Genomic DNA, 22,566 nt, shown 5'->3' with positions numbered 1-22,566 from the left:
CAGGAAGGTGAAGGCAGAGAGGGTGGGGGGAGGTCCCTGGACCCGTCATATGAGACGGCCACCCCCACAAGAAGGCAGCATCAGGCTGTGACTTGATTGACAGGCTAGCCTCCACCCCTACACTCTGTTTATCAAGCCGAGGCAACATTTTGTAACCACTGCATGCATTCTCTACTATTTGAAATGGCGCAATGGGGGCTGAGGAGAAGTAGAGATAGGTGGAGAACCCGGCTGGGGGCCCACGGGTCATGACACTCTTTTCTCTCGTTTGTGGATGTTTGGACAGAAATACAATCCACAGGGAGGCAGAGAGGTTTTCCTTTGAGGGAAAACACATGAAAGCACAAAAGCATGATCATCATAGTCCCTCTTCCCTCCCAAGATCTGGATTTGGTCCAGAGAATGTTCTAAGACACATGCTCATCGCATCGTGGCAAAGCAAAGCACACTGTTCTGCTGACAGACAGAATTGCCGCAGAAGAACCCTTCCACACCCCCGTGGAGGTGTGCTTCTCTTGAGCTGAGCATGTCCTGGGGACCATTTTGCTGTTTGCATTTTCTCGCAGTTCCAAAGAATTCATCACTGTGCGTTGACTCTTCGATACATGCCCATAAACGTGACTGACAGTTACTTACCATCTCGGAGGCAATGTTAGCCCTTAGTCTGAAACGAAGTCAGTCCCTCACGTGCTAGCCGTCCTCCGGGAGTTTACACCGTACACAGAGGGAAGACAGACAGCATAGGGGAGTGCGACAGGCTAAGAGCTTCAAAGTGTGGAGTCTCCTCCGCGGTGATGCTCTCACTGAGAAGATGACCTGAGGTGGAGGACCAGACCACACGGCTCTGGGGAAACCCTGGGCCACCAAGCAGTGCCAGCAAATACTGTCTGTGGTCGGAGGGTGCTCAGCAGGTGAGAAACTGGCCAGAGCTGGTTTTGCAGGCGGGGAGCGGCGGGCTGTGTAGGGACCACATCTGTCTCCAGTGATCGGGTTTGGGGGATCTTCCCTTCCTCCTTTGTGAGGAGCACATTGCCCTGCATGTTTGCGTGGCTGGTAAATACGTCGGGTGCTTCCCGTGGCACCTTTCATAGTCTGGGGCGGCTGGGTTTTGCCGCAGTCCCCCTGGAAGGTTGGACCTGGTGTGAGAGGCAGTTAATTGTGGATCAGGCTGCTCCTTTCAAGCTTGTTCTAAGGTTTGTCTGACCCTCTGGGACTTCTGCTGAGTCCCCCATGCCTTCCACGAGCCCCTTCGGTCTGGGCCACGTGTGACTGTTCTTGGACGTTGGCCTTCGTCTGACCGCATCCAGCCATGGGACCCCACAGGCCTCGATTCCAGTTTCTGTTGATCCTTCTGTAGCTAGGAGTCCTGGGGGCGGTAACTGCAGGGCTGTGGTTCGAGCCCACCAGCAGATTCGTGGGAGGAGTCTGTTCCCGAAAGGACTGCTGCGCCCTACAGGGCCGCAGTGAGAAGCTGGATTGGGCTCAGTGGCGCTGGGTTAGGTTTGGTCGGCGCGTTCTTTATGGACCTTCCCTTTCGGGAACTTGGCCCTGCACGTTCTTGTTAAGGAGACATGAGTTGGCGTCTCCCCCTTGGCAGGGAGTTAATTAGCTGAGTCTCCTTACCTGCCGTTTGCCTGCCCTCCCCGTGGTGATGTGCACACATTGCCTCTAGGCAGAACATTCGGGCTGTGGTAGAACTCCCCCTTTTGCTGCCTGACGCAGCTGCGTGTTTTTTCTAGATATTTTCATTGTTTACAGCCCGCTAAGAAGTCTGTGCCCTGTTACTTCCTCAGGGACAACAATGGAAATTCTATGGACTTTAATTATGTTATTTTAGGACGTGCTTGCTTTTCCCAAATTATATGGATGCTACTTGATAGCTAAAACTTAGTCTCTTCATCCACTTTTTCTCTATTTGCTTCTTTGGCATGCACAGCTGTCGCCGCCGCTGCTGCTGTTCTTTAAGAGGAAGCGGGTGGTGAGCTCTGGCGATAATGATCGGACGTGAGCAGCATCCGCTCCCAGGTGTGTGGTGTGGTGGACCTTTTCTTCTTTATTACCGCAGCCAACCCCGGTTGTTTTGGGTGTTCTCGATGTTCGCGGTCGGCAGGGCTTCCGCCAAAGCTGTGTCCCCACATACCTGGGTCAGCGGGAACTGGGATGAGGAGCGCTGCCGCCTTCCTCTCCTTTCTCAATGTTGCAGCGTCTGTCATGTAATTGAAGGGTTTCGTTGTGATTTGGGTGGGAATTGACACATCACATTCGTTTCCTCTTTCACATTTGATACACGTCTTGGTTTTGACCCAGTTGCAATCCCCACTTCCCATTTCCTCTTTGGGTTTCCCATGCCTGTTTGTTCTTTGATCCGTACTCCTTCCTGCCCTTGGACCTTGGTTTGGGGGCAGATGCTGGCCCCATGGCCCTGTGGGAGATGTGCCCCCTGGGCGTTATTGGTCACTTTATAGGGCTATCCCTCTCTCTCTCTCTCTGGTTTCACTAGGAGCCCTGGTGGCGTATTGCGTAGTGGTCACTCCTTGGCTGCTAACCACAGAGGATACAGCAGTTCAAAACCACCCGTCACTCCGAGGGAGAGAGATGGGGCTTTCTACTCTTGTAAAGAGTTCCAGTCTCGGACATCCATGCGGGCAGTTCTGCCCTGCCCTGTGAGCCGGGAGGGCAGTGCTTTGTTTGGCTGGAAGCTGATCCCTGGGGGTGGGTTCACTTCCTGGTTTGAGGTGTGTCTAAGGGGATGGTCCAGGCAGTGCCATCAGTCTCCATGAGACGAGTAATTCTGGTCTTTTAAAAGTAATTTTGGATTTTGTTTGACCTTTTTCTCCGGCTCTGTCCAGGTCCTGCCCTTGTGATCTTGATGGGTGGTGGTAGCCAGGCACCTTCTTGTTCTTCTGTGGAGGCTGTCGTTCATGTAGTCTGTCAGTCAGTCAGTCCTTTGCACTGGTTGCTTCTTGAGCCTTTAATTTTCGCCCCTCTTCTTCGCTCCTGATGGGAGAGACTAATGGTTGCATCTCCGATGGCTACTCACAGCTTCTAAGATCCCAGTCCTATGTAACCACCGCAGTGTAGAATACTCAATTGCTGATTGACCCTCGTGTCTACCAGGTCTGTGGTCCTTAAGGTGTTTGGTTATGGCTAAGTAGTTTTCATATTTTTGTCCTGCTTTAGAGCCTGAGCCTTTGTCTAATTAGCCTTTCCTGGGAAAACTTTTGGAAACACCAGCATTAATTCGTGGACTACATTTTGGACCTCGTTTTTTAATGCCACTCCTGAAGCTCCAACTTTGGTAGTCCTCTGGGCCCTTGTCTCTGCCATCAGCTACCTCTCCTGAACCTAGTTGCTGGTGTAACAAATTACACAAGTTGAAAAGACCTGGCTCACAGGTACTAGTCAAAATAGTGGTTTCTTATCAAAACGATGGAGGATTTTCCACAAGGGTCAGAAGAGTCTTTTACAATAGCTCTCCGCTCAGATTGAGCCCCCAAATTTTCTGTCACTTCTACTGGACCCGCAGCCAGCTTAGGCTGTCTGAACCCGAAGGCATCCAAGGGCTGTCAACTCAGACTCCAGCGAACCACTGGAGTGTACAGGCAGTCGTGCTACCAGAGAACTTGGGGCCAAGGAGGACGCAAAGGACCAAGTTTTTCTCTTAAAGAATCCAACAATGCTACCCGACCTTTTGCTAGGGGTTGTTTTGACTGCTTAGCAATGTTTTCTTGAACTGAAGTGAGAATATGCATGTGCTGCCTGCTTAAGGATTCCCAAGATCAGCTGAAAATCACTTTGCATGGGCTTTGCAGCCTTGTTGGTGTAGTGGCTGCAGGTTGGGCTGCTAACCACAAGGTCAGCAGTTCAAAACCATGAGCCACTCCATGAGAGAAAGACAGGGATTTCTACTCCCCTAAAGGGTTACAGTTTTGGAAACCCACAGGGGCAGTTCTACCCTGTCCTGTAGGATCGCTCTGAGTTGGCATCGACTCCATGGCCAGGAGTTTGGTTTTTTTAGTTTGTATTTTTTTATGATTTTGACTTATGTTATACACTCTCATGTCAAACTGATTGATCAACGCAGCCAAAAGTCTCCATCTAGGCCACCGAAGGGCTTCATTTTTTTTGGGCCCAATCCTGCCATCTGTCTACGTATCATACCAAATCCGGTTTGCCAGCCAGGGGCCAGATGTTCCCAGGGGCAGACTATTGGCCTTACTTTTCTTTTGCCCATTTCCCATCCGTAGATTAAAATAGAAAGAAGGAAGTCTTTAAAACAGATCTCTATTTTCCAGGTTTGCTCTGGGTCCTGAAAAGACATGAGTGGGGAATGCTGTGGGGTTTGGACAGTATTGGACTTGAACCAGTGTCTCCTGGCGGGGAATCTGCCTGTGGGCGGCAGCCAGCCTAACGCTCTTCTAGGCTCTTTCTTGGCCACCTTTTCCTGACGTAGACATTTGTCATGCTGGCGATGAATGCAGCTGCCACCCGAATGGTTTTTACTGGTCAACCAGTGCCTGAAATATCTTGACTTACAGTGACCCAGAGTTCTTTGCAAATAGATTTATCGCTGTCAAACACCTGTTCTGGACACAGCACTGCAATTCACCAAGAAAAGAGTTATCAACTCTTTAAATCAAACAATCAAGCAGAAATTGGGGGAAAACTTTTTTTTCAAATCAAAACAATCAGTTTTTTAAGTAAAATGTCAAACAAGAAATAGAGAAAAGCCTGAAAAAGAACAAGAGAGAATAAGGGAAGGCCTGTTTTCCAAGAGCACTTTATCCATCCAAGGGATGGGAGCCCCCAAAGGGACCTGGGATGCACGTGCTGGGCATCCAGAAGATCGGCCTTTCCTTGCTGGCTTCCACCCTGCAGTCAAGGTCTCCGTGGGATCGACGGGGTCTCGAATGTCCCACTGACACCTACCCTGAAGACGTATCTTAGAGGAAGATGTCCATAAAGTTAGAAGAGTATGGGGAACAGTTTTCTTGGCATATGCAGCCAAAAGAGACGCCTGCAGAATGGAAGGGCAGGCCTTCAAAGCTATGTCCGTCCAAGGCCGAAGACCATTCAAGATTGACATCTGTGTCAAAGTTTCAGAAAAATAGTAGAGGCTTCAGTCCTTCCATAGATGCACTGCATACTCTTGGTTGCTCACACGATCATGGATGCAAGGGTCTTGGTCTTGCGCTGACCTCTGCCTTCTGAAAGATGGCCTCTCCCTTCACCAAGGAGGCCATGCGTCTACTCTTGGAGTGCTGGTTTCACCTCCCACCTCCTCCCATTTCTCCTCCCACCTCCTCCCATTTCTCCTCCCTCCTCCTCCCATCTCTGGTCACCACCAGAGAATGTGGCATTCGGTGTCTAAGCCTTTTCCTGACTTTCTGATCGCGGTGTAGGAGAATGCGTGCTCTTCTGTGATTGACGCATTTCGCCAGCATCGTGTCTTCCAGGTCTGTCCATGGCATGAGGTGCTTTGCAGACGCGTCATTTGTCCCGAGCTACATGTGGGATTCCAGCAGTGGGCGGTTAGACTGTAGCTTATTCCTTGTCACCCATGGCCACTGAAATTGTCTGCATCGTTTTGCTCTCCAGAATACTACTGCGACGACCATGGGTGTGCATTTATCTGTTCGTATTACGGCTCCTCTTCTGGTAAGATAGATGCCTAGTAGTGTAGGACAGACATATAGCTGGATATGATGGTGGACGTACCAAGTTATCTCATATTCTGCTGTTCAGCTCGCTTTTTGTTTTTAATACTGGCGTAATAAGCACTGTATCTGCGGACCTCTGGTTATTAAAGTTTGAGTGGGGTGTGTTGGCAGAATGCAAGTCGATGAAATTGATCCAATTTATGCTGTTAAAGATGGGCCCATGATCATTCATTTCCTTTTGCAGTCTTTTGTCTCTGAAAACGAGTCAAGGCTAGTGTGGGAGTTAAAAGGAATTTAATTTTAAGTGGCATGTGAACTATTCCGTTTACCAGCCTTTGGTAAACCAAGGTGAGGGTAAGATTTGATTAAGCCGATAATCACTGTTTCTCATCATCGCCTGCATCCTCGGAGGCGGCCCGTGAGCAGAGACTGGCGAGATGAGGGACACTTGGTTCTGAGAGTGACATTCGGACATTCTCCTGGGCTGGTCTGTGGGTGCAGAGAAATGATCCCCTTCTCGCTGAACTTGCCCCTTAGCATCAGAACTAATGGCCCAGGCTCGCTCTCATTCTTCTCCAGTTCTTTTCACGCTGACTGACTGGTCCATTCTGAATTTAACACCCCAGAATTCTTTTATGGTTCATTTTCCCATAAAAATCCTTATTATTGTATATGAAAAACAATGGTTTAAGTTTGAGAAATTTGCTTTTCACTGGATGAGAGACACATTTGACCTGGAAAGACAGTGGGTAAGAGGACCCTGGTTGAGCTTAGTGATGCCTGTCGTTGCCAACTCCCCTCCCTCTCCCCTGATGGGGTCCCTGGTGGCAGAGTAGTTAGGTGTGGGGCTGCTTAATGCAAGGCCGGCCTTTCAAAACCACCAGCCCCTCTGTGAGAGAAAGACGAGGCTTTCTGCTCCCCGTTTGGGAAGCCCTCAGAGGCCGTTCTCCTCTGCGGCCTCAGCTCAACGGCAGTGACTTTGAGTCTGTGACCTCCTTCCTCACCCAACCCCCAGATGGCGGGTGTTTTCATGACTCCACGTTTTACTCCACCGCTGTTTTCCTCCCACACCCTTCTCTGTTCACACATCTCATTGTCAAAGTCTTCCGTGGCAAACAAGCTTCACCAGTAATTTAAATAAATCCTCCCAGGAATCCATGGATTCGAAAGTCTTGACCGGCTTCATTTTGACTTAGAGGTTGCCCACTAGAGGATAAATTGGGTTGGCCGGTGCACACTCGGTCTTAGACTTGTGAGTTGTCTGCAAGTCAGTTTCCCATCCTGGTGACCCCACATGCAGGGGAGAGCGTCTCATTAGGGGTTTCAAGGGTGTAAAGATTTGGAATCCAATTACCAAGGTCCTTCTGGGTGGCTCTAGAGCAGTGGTTCTCAACCTTCCTCATGCTGCAACCCTTTCATACAGTTCCTTATGTGGTGCTGACCCCTAACCTTAACATTATTTTCGTTTCTATTTCATCACTGTCATTTTGCTGCTGTTTTGGATCAGGCGACCTCTGTGAAAGGGTCGTGAGACCCTCAAAGGGGTGGTGGCCCACAGGTTGAGAATTGCTGCTCTAGAGCATCAAGCTGTCAGCTATTACTCACGGACTTAACCGTTTGCGCCACCAGGTGACTCCTGGTCTCACCCAACCAAATTCACTGCCATCAGGTCAATTCTGACTCATCGACCCTGTAGGACGGGGTGGAACTGAACTGCCCCCTTTGAATTCCTGAGACTGCAACTTTTACAAGTCCTCTTGTAAAGCCTCATCTTTCTCCCACGGAGCACCTGGTAGTTTCAAACTGCTAACCTTGCAGTTCACAGCCCAGCATGCCCACTGTGCCACCAGGGCTCCTTTGTAGTAGACTAGGAGACTGAAATTAAGTCCAGGTCTTGCTCTATTGAAGACTCATGCCTGGTTCTCCATTTTCTAAAACAAATGAGAACTATTTAAAACAATTAGTATATTACAGGGTAAAAAGCTTGGGCCCTGCTGCCTGGATTTGAATTCGGTCTTTATCACCTGTTAGCTCTGTGATAGTGGGTCAGTTTCCCACTTGTCGAATTGGACGAAGACCAGCTCCCACCCCAGATTGGTGTGAAGATCAGACGAACAGCACACATGGGAAGCACACAGCTTTGGGTTGGACCATATTGAAATGGCTGTGACCCAAAACCAACAATTTGATGATAATGCTTAATCTAATAGTAACAACTGACACTGGTTTACAAAAAAACAAAAAAGGTGTTGTAGAGTCTGAATGAAATATTAGGACCATTGCTTCCCAAACCCATTGAGTCAGTATGACCTGGGGCTGGAGCTGAGGTAACTAAACAGAGAACAATCTCTCCAGCTGATTCCGACGAGCACGCTGGTTGGAGGAGGACTGATTTGCAGGACTGCCCAGGAGACAGCCGGACCGCAAGGAGAATAACACTCCGTGATAGACAAGGAAATGAGTTGTCGTTCTGAATCTGCTATTAAACGAACTCTGTGACCATAAACGCATGACTCCTATTGGACCTCGGTGCTCTCATTTCTAAACTGAGGTCCTTTAAAAAGAAATTGGGGTCGGGGAGGAATTTGAGCTCAGTTATATTTTGAGGGATTTGCGTCATTGTGTTTTTAAATCATCTTTGATTTCCTTCGTGATTAAAAAAACACCCTCCAACGGAATCCTTAAGATGTTTTGTAACTCTCGTATCCGCAATCGGGCTCCTCGTTTCCCTTCCCCTCCTGCTGCCGCCCAGGTTGAGGGGCGGTGGGATGCCAAGGGCATTCAGACTCACCACGACCCTGGGCCTCCCAGAGCGAGGCGTTGGCAGGTGCGGGCCACGCTCACGGTTGCCCCTGTCTTTGAGTCCTTTGTGGCGGCTCCTGGGCTCGCCCCACTTGTTGAGGGCCTTCCTCCTTTTTTTGCTCATCTGTTGAAAGCCTTTTCTAGGGGCTGGTCCCACTGGATGACATGCCTCAAGTACGTGCGATGAAATCACACCCCACTCCCACCCCCCGCACTTCTGAGAAGGATCTGGCGGTACGTCTTCCAGTTGGGAAAACAGAATACCCAGATCCATTCCTCGTGCGAGGGAAGGGAGAGGAAAACCTCTGGGCTGGTCCTGAAGAGAACCGTGGGGACCGAATGGCGCCCGCCCTGCAACCTTCGACAAGTCCCGCTCGCCGGTCATCAGTGTGTCTTTTTCACGCAGGAGCTTCTCTTAGAATCGTGTTCCTCGACAGCTTCGAGGTCACATCTCCTTTCCTTCCCTCCTTATTAATTTTCATTCCTAAAAGAACTTAGCCCGCTGCCAGATTTCCTCCTCCTTCTTCATGCTGCCCAAGCGAGACCGGCAGCCATTATTCATGTCCTGTCTGTCTGTCCCAGAATTCACACTGTCTCCTCTCATTAATTATGCCAACCCCTTTGGATGAGGCCCCTCTACGAAGCTGAACTTGGGCGAGTGGTATTTGGCTGCCGAGAAGGCCCCAGGAGTCCCTGGGTGGTGCCACTGGAAAGGCTGAGGTTTGAATCCACCAAGAGGCATCTTGGGAGAAGAGGTCTAGCTAGCTGTGTGCAGGGAAAAAATCAGCCATCAGCAACCTTGCAGAGCCCAGTTTGCCTCTGAGGGACCAAACTGGGCCGGTCTGAATCCACTCAAAGGGAACTGACAAGACTGCCCTGGGAGCCAGCCCTGGCCTTTTTGTTTTGCCCGGAGCTCATTTCCTGCTGCCTGGGGCATGGAGAATGGAGGGGGTCAAGTTTCCGCTTTCCGCAGCCCACCCTTGCTATGCTAAAGTGTATCTCGATTGTTTGTTTGCTGTCTGGCCCTCGCTACTTTGTAGCTCTTGGATGTCAAGAACTTTCCCTTTTTATGCCTTCTTTACAGCGCCTGCCACAAAATGCTTTTCCAATGTCAAGTGGTCAACCTAATTTATGTGATTAAACAAACCAACCAACAAAAACCACTGCCGTCAGGTTGTCGGATCGATTCCAGCTCCTAGCGATTCTACAGGACAGTGCAGAACTGCTCCTGAGGGTTTCCAAGACTGGATCTTAACCGGCAGACAGCCTCCTGGTTTTTCTCCCGGGGTGCTGAGCTTGTGTTCAACAGCCAGTGCTTAACCCCTGGTGCCACCAGAACTCCAGATGCACAGGGTTAGCCAGATCACAAAACCAAATGCACCTCAATTAACAGCTGCTCTGAGACTGCATCCTGTGGGACCAGCAGCCCAGTGCCCGACCGCAGCCCCAGAGCCCCGTATTGTTTCTTCACGCGTGTCTTTCTCATGTTTCAAGATGTACGTGTGCAATGTTAGGCAGTGGCGTTGTCTGAGGCATGTGTGGAGAGTACCCAGCGCAGGCCTGCCGTGTGTGTTTTCTGCATTTTATAGACACGGAATACAGAAATTGATGCATGCTGCCTCTGAAGCTGCGGCATCCTAGTGACTCTTGATGAGCCTATCTTTGGTATGTTTTAAAAGGATGCACCTTGTCTAAAGATAGGGTCCGGTCTGGCCTTTGTCCGGGGGTTCTGGGAAGTTGTCGCTAAGGCGCTCCTTTGTTCATCTGGGGGGCTGCCAGATCGCCACAGCGTGATTGAGGTGGTGGTTTGGGGTCAAACAGCTTGAATTCCTGAGGAGCTAGAATCAACTTGGGTACAGGTAGTCGCCTACATGATTCCAAACCCAAACTCACTGCCATGGAGTTGACGTCAACTCACATAGCGGCGACCCCATAGCAACAGAAGGACCTTCCCGGCCCTGAGCCATCCTCCATCGTCCCCATGCTTGAGCCCTTTGTTACAACCACCGTGCCAGTCGTCTCATCCAGGTTCTTTTTCTCCGCCCCTCCACTTTCCAAACATGATGTCCTTCTGCAGGGACTGGTCTCCTCACAGCACATCCAAAGTATGTAAGGTGAAGTCTTGCCATCCTTGCCTCTAAGGAGCCTCCTTCTTCTCAAACAAATTGGTTTGTCCTTTTAGCAGTTCATGTTACTTTCAGGAGTCCTCTCCAGCACCGCAATTCAAATGCATTGACTGTTCTCTGGTCTTCTTTATTCGGTGTCCAACTTTCACATGCGCATGAGGCAATTGAAAATACCATGGAAACCACCCTCGTCCTCAAAGTAACATCCTTGCTTTTCAACACTCTAGAGAGGTCTTGTGCTGCAGATTTACCTAACGCAGCTCAGCTCTCGATCTTTTACTGTTGCTTTCGTGAGCATTGATTATGGATCCAAGTAAGACAAAAATCCTTGACAACTTCAACCTTTTTCCATTTATTGTGATGGGACCTATTGGTTCAGTTGTGAGGATCTGGGTCTTCTGTACATTGAGTTGTCATCCACACTGAAGGCGACAGTCCTTGATCTTCATCAGCAAGCGCTTCAATTTCTCCTCACTTTCAGCAAGCAAGATCATGTCATCTGCATATCTCCGTTGTTAATAAGCCTTTCTCCAATCCTGATGTCACATTCTTCTTCATACAAGCCAGCTTTTCCAATGCTTTACTCAGCGTACAGATTGAATATGTATAGTGAGAGGATTCAACCCTGTTACACACCTTTTCTGATTTAAAACCATGTAATATTCTTTGATCTGTTTGTACAGCTGCCTCTTGATCCATGTACAAGTTGTACAGGAGTACAACGAAGTGTTCTGGAATTCCCATTCATCTCAATCCATAGTTTGTTATGATCCACACAGTCAAAATACCTTGGCATAGTTAATGAAACACAAGTAAACACCTTTCTAGTATTGCCTGCTTTGAACCAAGATCCATCGGACATCAGCAGTGATATGCATCCCTTGTTCCATGTCCTCTTCTGAATCTGGCCTGCACCTGTGACAGCTCCCTGTCAATGTGATGCTGGAACTGATGTTGGACGATCTTAAGCAAAAATATACTTGCATGTGATATCAATGACATAGTTCTATAGTGTGAGCATCCTGTTGGCTCGCCTTCTTTGGAATGGACACAACTATGGATCTCTTCTTGACAATTGGCCATCCTCCAAAGTATCTGGCATAGACGAGTGAGTGCTTCCGGGGCTTGCTCGGCCTGCTGAAACATTTCAATGGGTACTCCACCAACTGCTGGCCCCCTGTTCCTGGCTCATGCTTCCCGGCCAGCTTGGACCCCTTCCTTCACCAGCACGGGCTCTTGCTCATATGCCACCTCCTGAGACGGTGGACTGTGGACCTGTTCTTTCCAGTACAGTGCCTCTGTGTCCTTCATTCTTTCCAGCTTCTTTTGGTGTGTCCTGCTCCAGTCGATATTTTGTCCATAGAAACTTTCACTATTGCAACTTGAGGCTTGATTTTCCCGTAGTTCTTTCCGTTGAAGCTCTGCTGACTGTGCCCTTCTCTCTTGATTTTCCAATTCTAGTTCATGCACATTTCATTGGAATATTTGGTTTTGTCTATTAGGGCAGTCCTTTGAGATTTTCTGTTCAGCTTGTTGACTTTGTAAGTTTTTCCACATGCTTTAGCTGCCCTGTGATTCACAGCAAGTTTCAGAGTCTCTTCTGACATCCACTTTGGGGTTTTTTTTTCTTTTTTTCCCTGTCTTTTTAATGCCCTATGCTTTCTTCATGAATGGTAGTCTTGGTGTCCTCCGCAGCTCTTCAGGTCTTCTGTTACCTGTGGTCAGTGCATCAACTCTGAGCTTGAGCTCTTCTCTAAGTGCAGATGGGCTAGACACAAGGGTGTATGTATTTGGCTCTCGTGGAATTTTCAGTTTCTTCAGCTTTGTCCTGAACTTATATGTGAGCAATTGATGGTCTGCTCTACAGTCGGTCCCTGGTCTGGTTTTAGCTGATGATACTGAGCTTCTCCATCTTTTCTTCCGACAGCTAGAGACAATTTGATTTCTGTGTATTCCATTGGAAGAAGTCCAGGTATATAGTCACCTTTTGTGTTGTCGTAAAAAGGTATTTGCTATGAAAAAGAGTTTAGTTTTGTAAAATTCTATCATGTGATCTCCAGCTTCAATGTTATCATCCAGTCCAGAGGACAGGGTAGAACGTCCCCTGTGACTTTCGAAACTGTTCTGTTTATGGGAGTAGAAAGCCCCATCTGTCTTCCGTGGAGAGGCTGGTGGTTTTGAACTGCTGCCCTTGCAGTTAACTGCCCCCAGGCTTCTCACCGGCAAGACACAGCCCCAGTGAAGACCAGGGGCCCCAGGGATGGTATGAGCATCCCCATTTGGAGATAGACGTTTTCAGAATTTCTTTTTGCATAATCTTGCCAGGCAGTCCCAGGAGAGTCACGCTACCCTGAGTTCATGGCGAGAACAGAGGAGGAAGCTCTGTCCTGAGTCCCCTCCTGGACTCTCCCTCGCCTTCTTTCCTGGCCTCAATTTTAATCTGTGCACTTAACTGTCATAAACTGTAACGGTGATCATTTTTAGTGGGTCCTGCTAAAGAATGATTGACCCGAAGGCTGTCTTGGAGACTCCCAGCCTTGAGATTGATCTCAGAAGTCACGTGGTGGGGAGAATCCCTGGGTTGGCGGGTGGCAGCAGAGGGAGGGTGGTCTAGTGTGGGCGGTGTGGCCTGTGTCCTCTACACGTTTTGTATTTCCCCTCCTTAAGATGGTCTTAGTTACATCTGTAAAATGTCAGTAGATGTGCTAGGAATCCGAGATGATCACGGCTTATCTGAGATGGGTGGAAATGTACCAGGACGTTGAAATTGGCCTAAGTTAAAGAGCCTTGATTAAAAATACTGATGTTCATCAGATTTGATTAAAAATCAGATTCCTGTGTTATTAACATGCCTCAATTAATTTACTATGTTGTGTTTGTGTTTTTGCAGACTGTTCTCTCTGTATCAGAAAATTTCTGTCTTATAAAACTCAATGCCCAACTTGCTGTGTGGTGAGTTTTTCTTTCCTCATTTTGCTGAGCTTCCTACTTTGGGGGCATACAAAAAGGAGCCCCTGGGTGGTGCAGGTGCTTACGGTGGCGGCTATAAACTGCCAGGTCAGGGGGTGGGGGCTCCACCACCAGACGCCTCGGAAGAACGGCCAGACAGTCTTCCGAGGCTCAGGCCCCTGTGGACACAGGTCTCCTCTGGGCTCACCTGAGGCAGCACCTGCTCAGCCACACCTGGACCCCGAGACTCAGAAGCCTGCGGAAGATGAATCGATACCGAGTTACGCTGTGAAGATGACATGGGCCGGAGGGGCCTCTAAAACACCTCAAAGGCAAACTAGACTTGTTCACTTTCATTACGGCTCTGGTAGCCTAAATGTGGTTGAAGGGGTGGCGGTGTGGTGAGTTCTGAGTTGGGCTGTAAACCACATGGCCAGCAGTTTGAAGCCCCAGCTGCTCTGGGGCAGAAAGAGGAGGCTTTTCCCCACGGTGAGGACCCCCCATGTGGGGAACCCACAGGGACAGTGCACCTCTGTCCTGCAGAGTCACCATGAGCCAGAACGGACTCAGCAGCAGTGAGGGACATGTATCTTGGGAAGGGACAACTAATTTTTCATAACAGATATAGCCCTCTTTAAATTTTATGAGCATGTTTATATGACTCGATGTTGTATCATTTCTCTGGTGAGGGGTCTGGGAGAAAGTATAAAGCAGTCAATGGGATGTTCATTTGTGACGTGCTGGTGGGAGTGTTTGTACAGCAGACAAAGACTCATGGCCGTTGGCTGACCCAGTCTATCCCCACCCTGCCTTAGTCCTCATGGCAGCCCTGCAGGGGAAGCCCCAGGCAGACTGGCGGGGTTTCCCTGTGTGAGTGGTAGTTGGAATAGGCGGAAAGGGCGTTCAAAAGCAAATGGGAATGAGGCAAGAGCGAAGGGGGCAGTAAGGGCAAATACAAAGAAGCTAAGGCTGCGTTAAGGGCTGAGCCTGGGCAATGGTATTAGCGACTCCTTGGACTTCCCTCACTGCACTTTCCTTCGGATGTAAGAAGTGGTGCCGTTGGCTTCTGGGTAAGGCTCCCTGTCCCTGTGCTGGGTGCCCTCATCAAGATAGAAAGGGCACCAGTTGTGCTGAGTGAAAACCAGCCTGGTTTGTAAACGCTTCAAACACTTAAAACTCACTTGTCCCGTCACTGCTTCAAAGAACATCTCTGTGCTTTTCAGGAGCAGTGCCGGGAAAGCAGTGCTGCTTGGGCAGACGGGTTCTTGCCTGGGCTCGGTTTTGCTTCAGTGTACGCAGGGTGTGGGGCTGTTGATCGGACTTCTCGGCAGCCTGCTCAGCCCTCGCATCAGGAGATACATGAGCATTCCTTTTAGGTTTCTGGAAGACTTAGGGGATGAAGAATTTCGGGAGGATGGGTCATTCATCTTTGCGAACAAGGCTCTGAGAAGTTAATTACTGTTTGTGACCTTTCTCTCTCGTGTTTTTCTTCTTTTTCTAGACCGTCACAGAGCCGGACCTGAAAAATAACCGTGTATTAGATGAACTGGTAAAAAGTTTGAATTTTGCACGGTATGATTTAATTTTGTGACTAACCATAACAGACTGTTTAACTGTGCCTCGTCTTTACTCTGTGATGCAGGGTGGCTTAATTTGAGGGTAAAAGAAGGCCTCTGTCGAATGCTAGTAAGGTTCTTGTCCTCTTTGGAAAACAATTTCGAGTTAAAAATGCAAACTTGAGCACTGTCTTACTTTGGGTGGGGGTGGGGGGCTCAAAATAACGAGTCAAAAATACTCCAGACTCATTCGGTGGCTTTTCTGCTCCAGCCCTTGAATCGGCAGTTTTCCCTAAGGAACCTTGTTCCTTTCCTTGACTAAGCCTATCTAGGAACCAAGCCCTGGCGCTGGGTGCGGTCACGGGGACTGGGGTATTGCTGCAGCCAAGCCCTCTCTTTGGGCAGAGCAGGGCAACAGATGTAGGTGTCCATGTGTGTCTGTGGGTCCATGCATGCACACCCTCTCGAATTGCTTCCCTGTGTTACACACTAATCTATTAATTCTCGTTCTGTGTACTCAGCCTACACCAGGGGCTTGAAAGTTCATGGGAAAATGAACATGGAATTTTCCCCAATATCTTGAAGTCCACTTGTATATTGTAAAACATGCCTCATGAAGTATGCCATTCCTCATACTTAGGAAGCTCAGAAATGGAGCATTACTTCTTGACTGACCAATGTACGGCGACGAAAGTGAGCTTGGTCACCCCAAGCCAGAGACAAGCATGTTTTAGCACATACATGTAGATGTTTAAAAACCCAGCTCACTGCCATGGAGCCGCGCCGACTCATGGTGACTCCCTCTGGGTTGGCGGGAGTAAAAAGCCAGTCTTTCGCCCGTGGAGCTGCTGCTGGTTTCGAACTGCCAACCATGTGGATCACAGCCCCAAGCCTAACCACTACACCAGGGTAGAAATATCCTTTGTTCTACCTGTATGTATTCATGGTTCTGCTCCTCTCTTGCCTGTTAGATCTACCCACACATCTGCTCCGAGACCACCACGATTGCCAGCTGTGTGCTCACAGTAGCTCCCACTGTGGCCTTTCACTCTTGCTTCCCTGCCTCCCCCGCCCTCCCTCCCTCCCTCCGTTCTGCTGGCCGTCCTCTTCCTGTCTGTTGCCGTCCCCTTCAGCCAAGGGGACGAGTGTCTGCCGTCATTAGTCCTGGACTAGTTTCGCGTTGGAGTCGTCGGTTTCCTTCCTTCTCTTTTGCCCCCGATGAGTAGAAGCCAATACACCTACTCCTCATTTATTGACACGATTAGGTTCCAAAGACCAGGTCAAGGTGTGAAAATAGGTCTTGGAAGCCGAGGAGGACCACGTCCCGCCATAATCTGGAGGGCGAGGGCACACCATTCTAGACCAGGCAGGTGACATCACCACGTAAATGCCAACCCGCCCCCCGCCCCCACCCGAGAATCACAGCCCGGCCAGCTGACACATTAACCTTGAATATCAGAGCCCGGGTTTCCCTCCCCTCACATGTCAGTGGTGGCTAAGGCTGGGTGTGTCGCTAACGCACAAAGTGATAGTGCAACTTTACTGTTACTGTAACTCCGAAAGGTCAGGAAACAAGGGAGTCAGCAGGTGAGTGGCTGTAGGTTCATCTTAGATGGCGGCTGGGAGATGCGGCTCACCAAACTGCGGGCGCCAAAATGCCAGAGCTAGCACGTGAATGTGTGGTCCCAAGACTTTAATCCCATGAAACCAATTCCACAAGATGTCTGCTTATGTCTGCGAAATAGCCATTGCTGTAACCTCTACTGGCAGCCCTGGTGGTGCTGGGGTTCCTCATTTGGTTGTGATCCAAAAGGTCAGCAGTTCAAATCCGCCAGCTGCTCTGTGCGAGAAAGACAGGACTTTCTACTCCGATAAAGAATGAACACTGTGAAACTTTCTACTCCCATAAACAGTCTCAGAACCTCCCGGGGGCAGTTCTGTCCCTTCCTAGAGTCGCTGTAAGTCGGCGTCGACCTGACAGCAGTGAGTTGGGTTTGGCTCGGTGGCCTCCTTGTGCTTTCTTCTGCACATGAGTACACATGCAGCACTGTTGCCCCGTTGTCTGTGCCGTCTGACGCTCCTGCACGGTTGCTCCATGCTCACAGTTGTTAGGCTCGAGCCAACGTGACAGCCACGGTGTCAGGCCTTCTCATCGAGGACCTGCCTCTCTCCCACTGACCGCTACTTTACCAAGCATGATGTCCTTCGCCGGGGACTGGGTTCTCTTGATCATATGCCCAAACTGCAGGGCACAAAATCTGGCCAGCTCCTCTTCTTAGGAGCATGTTAGCCGTACTTCTTCCAAATTAGGTTCATTTGTTCTTTTGCTGGACCAGGGTATATTTAATATTCTTCGCCAGCACCATCATGCAAAGGCAGCTGCTCTCCCATCTCCGCCGCTGTTCAGCTTGGTGGTGGAAAGTGCCACGGCCTGGGTCAGGCACACCGAAGCCCTCAAAGCTACGCCTTTGCTTTTTCACTTTACAGAGGTCGTTTGCAGCCGTCGCCCAGATGCAGAAGCATTTCCTTCCTCACTGCTGTTTCCCGTAAGCATTGGTGGTGCTCCCAAGTAAAATGAAATCTTTGACACCTTCAGCCTTTTCTCCGCTTATTATCATGTTGCTTATTATTATTAGGACTTTTGTTGTATTTATGTATTTACAGATACACCTGTCTACTCAAGCCAAACCCACGGTCATTGAGTGAATTCCTAATCAGTCGACCGTCTGTAGGATTCCGCAGGCTGCAAATCTCTATGAGAACGAGTAACCTCTTCCTGCTCCAGGGAGCAGCAAGTGGGTTTAAACCGTCCACCTCACAGTTAACAGTGCGCTATTTATGTGGCCGTGCCGCCAGGACTTGTACATACTCCTACAGCGTCATCTGTACTTGCCCTTGTATAGAGATGCATATGCCTTCCTACAGACACGCGTGCGTGGTTATCTACCCCGGTCACCGCACTTTCCCCCTGGTGTACTTCTGCTTGCCCCCCCTTTGTTGTTGCCCAGGAAGGCTGTTGCAGAATTGTACACGTTATAGCAGTTAGCAGAGCTTCTCGTGTTCCTGTATCTCGGTGCCACTCGGGACCACTGGCCACATCACAGGCTGTGCACACGTCACTGACGTTTGCCATTGCTTTTCCCATCGCCAAACATCACAATCATCCACTGTCGAAAGAATGATCTCCCCTTCCTGTCATCGGATTACTTAATCCCTGGTCACCAGCACCGATGGAAGACGGTGTCTGCATGCATGCCTGTTTCCTATTCTTGTTTTTTTGTACAGGTAGATCACACCCTAGTTTTCCTTTTGTGATTGACTGACTTACTCAGCAGAATGTCTTCTCCATCATTCATGCTATCAGATGCTGTTGGCATGGAATTTACTGGATTGTATGATTTTCTCGGAGACAATAAAACTATCCCGAGGTGCTGGTGCTGAAGGTACAGCCGCCCTTCTAGGAAAAGGGCGTTATCTAGACGGGCGTGTCAAAGGCAAGGGATCCGTGTCTTTGGATTCACAGGTGTGAGCAATGTACAGAGAAGCCTTGGAGTGGTTGAGCCCCTCTCTCCTGTCCCCCAGTAACGGAATACGGTAACTTATGATCCATCGTGATGAGTGTGGTGGGCGGGAAGCCTTCCTTGTAGCTGTGATATATGGATCCAAACGTTTGCTTCTCTGCTTGCGTTTTTGGACTTGCCAGTCTCACTAGTGATCGCCTCATGGTGCACATTTCTTGGACATTGTGGGACGACTTCATTTGAAAAATGAGTTGGGATGAACTTTAAAGATTTTCATCGCTTCTCTGAACTTTGCTCAGGATTTATGAGGGAGGTGGTTGAGCCTTAGGACTTAAACATAAGGGGTTAGTATTGCTTGCCGGTGTCCTTCCTGCCTGTCTTTCCAATCTGTTGTTGCCGTTTGATGTGCCATTGTGGTTTTACAATTTTTTCTTAAATAATAGAAGCTTATTGGAAATCGTCTTGTAAATTTGCAGATGCAAGGCTAAGAGTGCAGCTGTAACATTTTCGTTTAGAATTTGCCTTTTATTTTCAAATAACACATGGTCCCTCCCTAATCCCAGCTGGATTCAATTTTATTTAATTGTTCTTTAGTTGTGTGGAAGAAAAATTAACGAGAGTTTTTTTATATATAAATTATTCTTGACCTAAGTAAGAAAGTATCATTTCTCTGGCTCTGCATAGCAGTCTGCATGGATATCATTTTTATTATGGGTGAGAGTATTGAACATCACATATAGCTTTGGTTTTATTTACCATCGTGTTTCATTTCTTTTTTTTTAATTCAAAGATCACTTTATTGGGTGCTCTTACAACTCTTATAACAGCCCATACATTAATTGCATCAAGCATATTTGTACATATGTTGCCATCATTTTCTATTTGAGCCCTTAGTATCAGCTCCTCTTTTCCCCCCCCTCCCACTCTCATGACCCCTTGATAAATTATAATCATTATTTTCATATCTTAGACTGCCTGTTGACTCCCTTCCCCCATGGCTTCTGTTGTTTATTCCCCTGGGTGTGTGTGTGGTTATGTGTCAATCATTGGGATCAGTCCCCTCTTCCTCCCTTCTCGCCACCATCCCCCATCCTCCTAGTATTGCTACTCCCATTCCTGTTTCTGGATTCCATGTGTCCTGAGTTCTTCTTATCTGTACTGGGGTCCTGATAATAGGGGGTGAGGAAGCCTCAAGAAACCAGAGGAATAGTGTGTGTTTCATTGATGCTATACTGCACCCTGGTTGACTCATCTCTTCCTTGTCACCCTTCTGTGAGGGGATGTCCCATTGTCTACAGATGGGCTTCGGGTCTCTGCTCCAACCCCCCTCGTTCTCAACAATATGGGTTTTGTTTGTTTTGGGTCTTCTGGTGACTGCTACCTGATCCCGTTGACACTTCATGATCGCACAGGCTGGTGTGCTTCCTCCATGTGGGCTTGTTGCTTCTCTGCTAGATGGCCACTTGTTTAACTTCAAGCTTTTAAGACCCCTAACCCCTATATCTTTTGATAGCCAGGCACCATCCGCTTTCTTTACCACATTTGCTTATGTACCCATTTTGTCTTCAGTGATCATGCCGGGAGGGTGAGCATCACAGAATGCCAGGTTGTTAGAACAGAGTGTTCTTGAGTTGAGGCAGTGCTTGGGCAGAGGTCCAAAGTCCATCCACTACCTCAGTGTATTGCCATATAAACACATGTACATTTTTATGAATTAATGTATATACATATGTACACACCGATGTTTATACCTCTATCCACAGCTTTGCTTCCGAGATCTTTCCTGTTTCCTTTTACCTTCCTCTTGCCCCACCACCAAGCTGAACAAACAGTGCCTTAGACAGGGGAACAACGAGGGAATTAAAATCAACAACGAGGAGGACGTAGAGATCCTGGAGGTGTTGGGGTGACAGCAATCTAGCTGAGAGGAATTACTAAGGCGAAAGAAGGGTGAGGGTTTAAATTCTTAAACTTGGAGTTTTTCCTCCAAGTACTCCAAGTCTAAGCCTTTCACCACTTCAGGAGAGAATGGTAGCACGCATAACCCTTGGCGCTTCACTGTTGGCTTTAACTAAGAGTAGACAGCTCGGGTAGACGTGGGGTCCTGTACTAAGGCCCGCTTTAGTGTTTTAGTAGGTTGAGCCTGTTTCCCTTGAAGTTCCTCAAACGTGGCCCCTCTTTCTAAGGTGTAGTCTCTGCGTGGTCTCACAGGAGTAGCCAAAGTCTTCACTGCGTTCACTTGGCTTTGACCCGGCTGGATCCATCTGCTTTCCCGCGCTGCCCTTTGCAGTGCCAGCCCCCGTAGAGCGTCTTTCCCGCTGTTTGCAGTGTGTGGGTGCTCCAGGGGGAGCTCAGGCTCCACTGAGGATTCCTAAGTGTGTTTTTGGGGTTCCTTTCCTTCAGGTGGCCTGTCGCCCTCACTCTCACCTCCTCCTCCCGCCACCTTTCCCTAGCACTCCGATTTCTGTCTCCTTTACCCAACAAGATCATTGTTCCCTGTTTGGGCTTCAGTTCAGTGAGAGTGGTCACAGGGGGAAACGTGCGCGAGTGGTATGCACGTCACCTCACGCTGCTCTTCTCTCAAGGGTGGCAGCCACGTGTCGACGGTAGCCCAGTGCTTACAAACTGGCTCTATTCCGTGTTTAGGAGTATTTGTGGCTGGGGAGTAGGTTTTGCTGTTACACGGCCAGATACCGAAGTACCTCGACTGTCTTTTACGGACAGACGGGCCATCTCCCCTTTAAGTTACACCTGTTGTTTATTGTCGAGGAAAGCATGTTAGTGTGGTTGTCATCGCAGAGCCAGGTCTGTGCTTCAGAGGAACCAGTGTTGGGGAAACAGCTTATATCTCCAATTGACGATAGAGAATTTGAACTTTGCATTCTTGGGGGGTGCTTTGTGCCTCTAGGAATCATCTGTTGCAGTTTGCTTTGGAGTCACCGCCCACCTCTCCTGCTTCCGCTTCCTCAAAGAGCCTTGCCGTTAAAGCGTCCACGCCTGTGGCCTCCAGACAATCACTAAAGCTGGGAAGCAAGTTCATGGACAGTTTCTTGACCCGAGAAACCGGGGGTTCTACATCGGAGCTATTGATAAAAGAAAACGAAAGGCAATCCAGCCACCTAAAAGAGGCCACCACTTTTGCAGAAAACAAAGAGCCACCTTCTGTCGAGAAGACACCTCCAGGCCCCTCGGGTGTTAATGTTCCCGAGACTCCCTCCACATCCACTGCGAAGCAAGCCACTAAAGGTAGGAAAATCTTTTCCCACGTGTTTCCTTAATGCAAGTATTAGCGCCTCACAGGAAATGGGAATAAATGCAAAGGAATGGGGAGGACAGATCGGATTTCTCCTCGTCTCAATGCTAGACGTTGATATTGTTTGTACTTCTGGGTATGGTTTTTTTTCTTTTTCTCACAGAATAGGGCTTCTGGCTGGTGGCCGAGGAATTGGAGCGATTTGAGTTTGCAGTCGGATCGCTGCCGTTGATTTCCACGTGTCCATGTTAGCCCTCACTTCCCTCCTCCTGCTTCTCATTTCCAGTTTCATCTTCTGGGGCTTCTGTCCTCTTATTATGCCATGGCTTACCCCTGATGGCATTTGCACATGAAAGTCCTTGAGCAGTTTGGGCCTCATGCTATCCTCCCTGTCCAGCTGCAGTTCTCATCTCTCCCTCTCAGAAAGGTCAGCAGTTTGAACCCACCGCAGGCCCCGTGGGAGAAAGGTGAGACTGCTCCTGTGAAGATGTCCAGTCTCAGAAACCTAATGGGGCAGTTCTGTCCTGTCTTGTCGGGTCACTGTGAGTCGAAATTGACTGCATAGCCACGGGGGGGAGGGGGGGGGGACACATGACTGCTCTTTAATTGCAGGGACAAAGTGAAGGGTTTTAGTTTTCAGATTGCCCATGTGATAGTGCCCGTGTACTTGTAACGTGCGCAACTCACAGGAAACTAGCA

At 49.0% G+C, this 22,566-nt stretch overlaps 1 protein-coding gene across 6 annotated transcripts in view; it reads left to right on the top strand.

Moving 5' to 3' along the window:
- The window catches only part of RAD18 (RAD18 E3 ubiquitin protein ligase), a 98,974-nt gene that overhangs the window by 6,138 nt on the left and 70,270 nt on the right, over positions 1 to 22,566 (top strand). For 5 of the 6 annotated variants that reach the window (XM_075550386.1, XM_075550387.1, XM_075550385.1 and 2 more), the window contains 3 exons: positions 13,479 to 13,540; positions 15,039 to 15,109; positions 21,523 to 21,860. In XM_075550386.1, the coding sequence (XP_075406501.1) occupies positions 13,479 to 13,540; positions 15,039 to 15,109; positions 21,523 to 21,860 (471 nt within the window). Of the gene's footprint in view, positions 1 to 13,473; positions 13,541 to 15,038; positions 15,110 to 21,522; positions 21,861 to 22,566 lie in introns of those variants that run through there. The other variant, XM_075550389.1, reaches the window with a different exon arrangement.

The sequence above is a fragment of the Tenrec ecaudatus genome, chromosome 5 (assembly GCF_050624435.1).
Source record: "Tenrec ecaudatus isolate mTenEca1 chromosome 5, mTenEca1.hap1, whole genome shotgun sequence".
Classification (NCBI taxonomy): domain Eukaryota; kingdom Metazoa; phylum Chordata; class Mammalia; order Afrosoricida; family Tenrecidae; genus Tenrec; species Tenrec ecaudatus.
The sequence above is the reverse complement of the archived record's forward strand: the minus strand, read 5'-3'. Positions and strand labels throughout refer to the sequence as shown.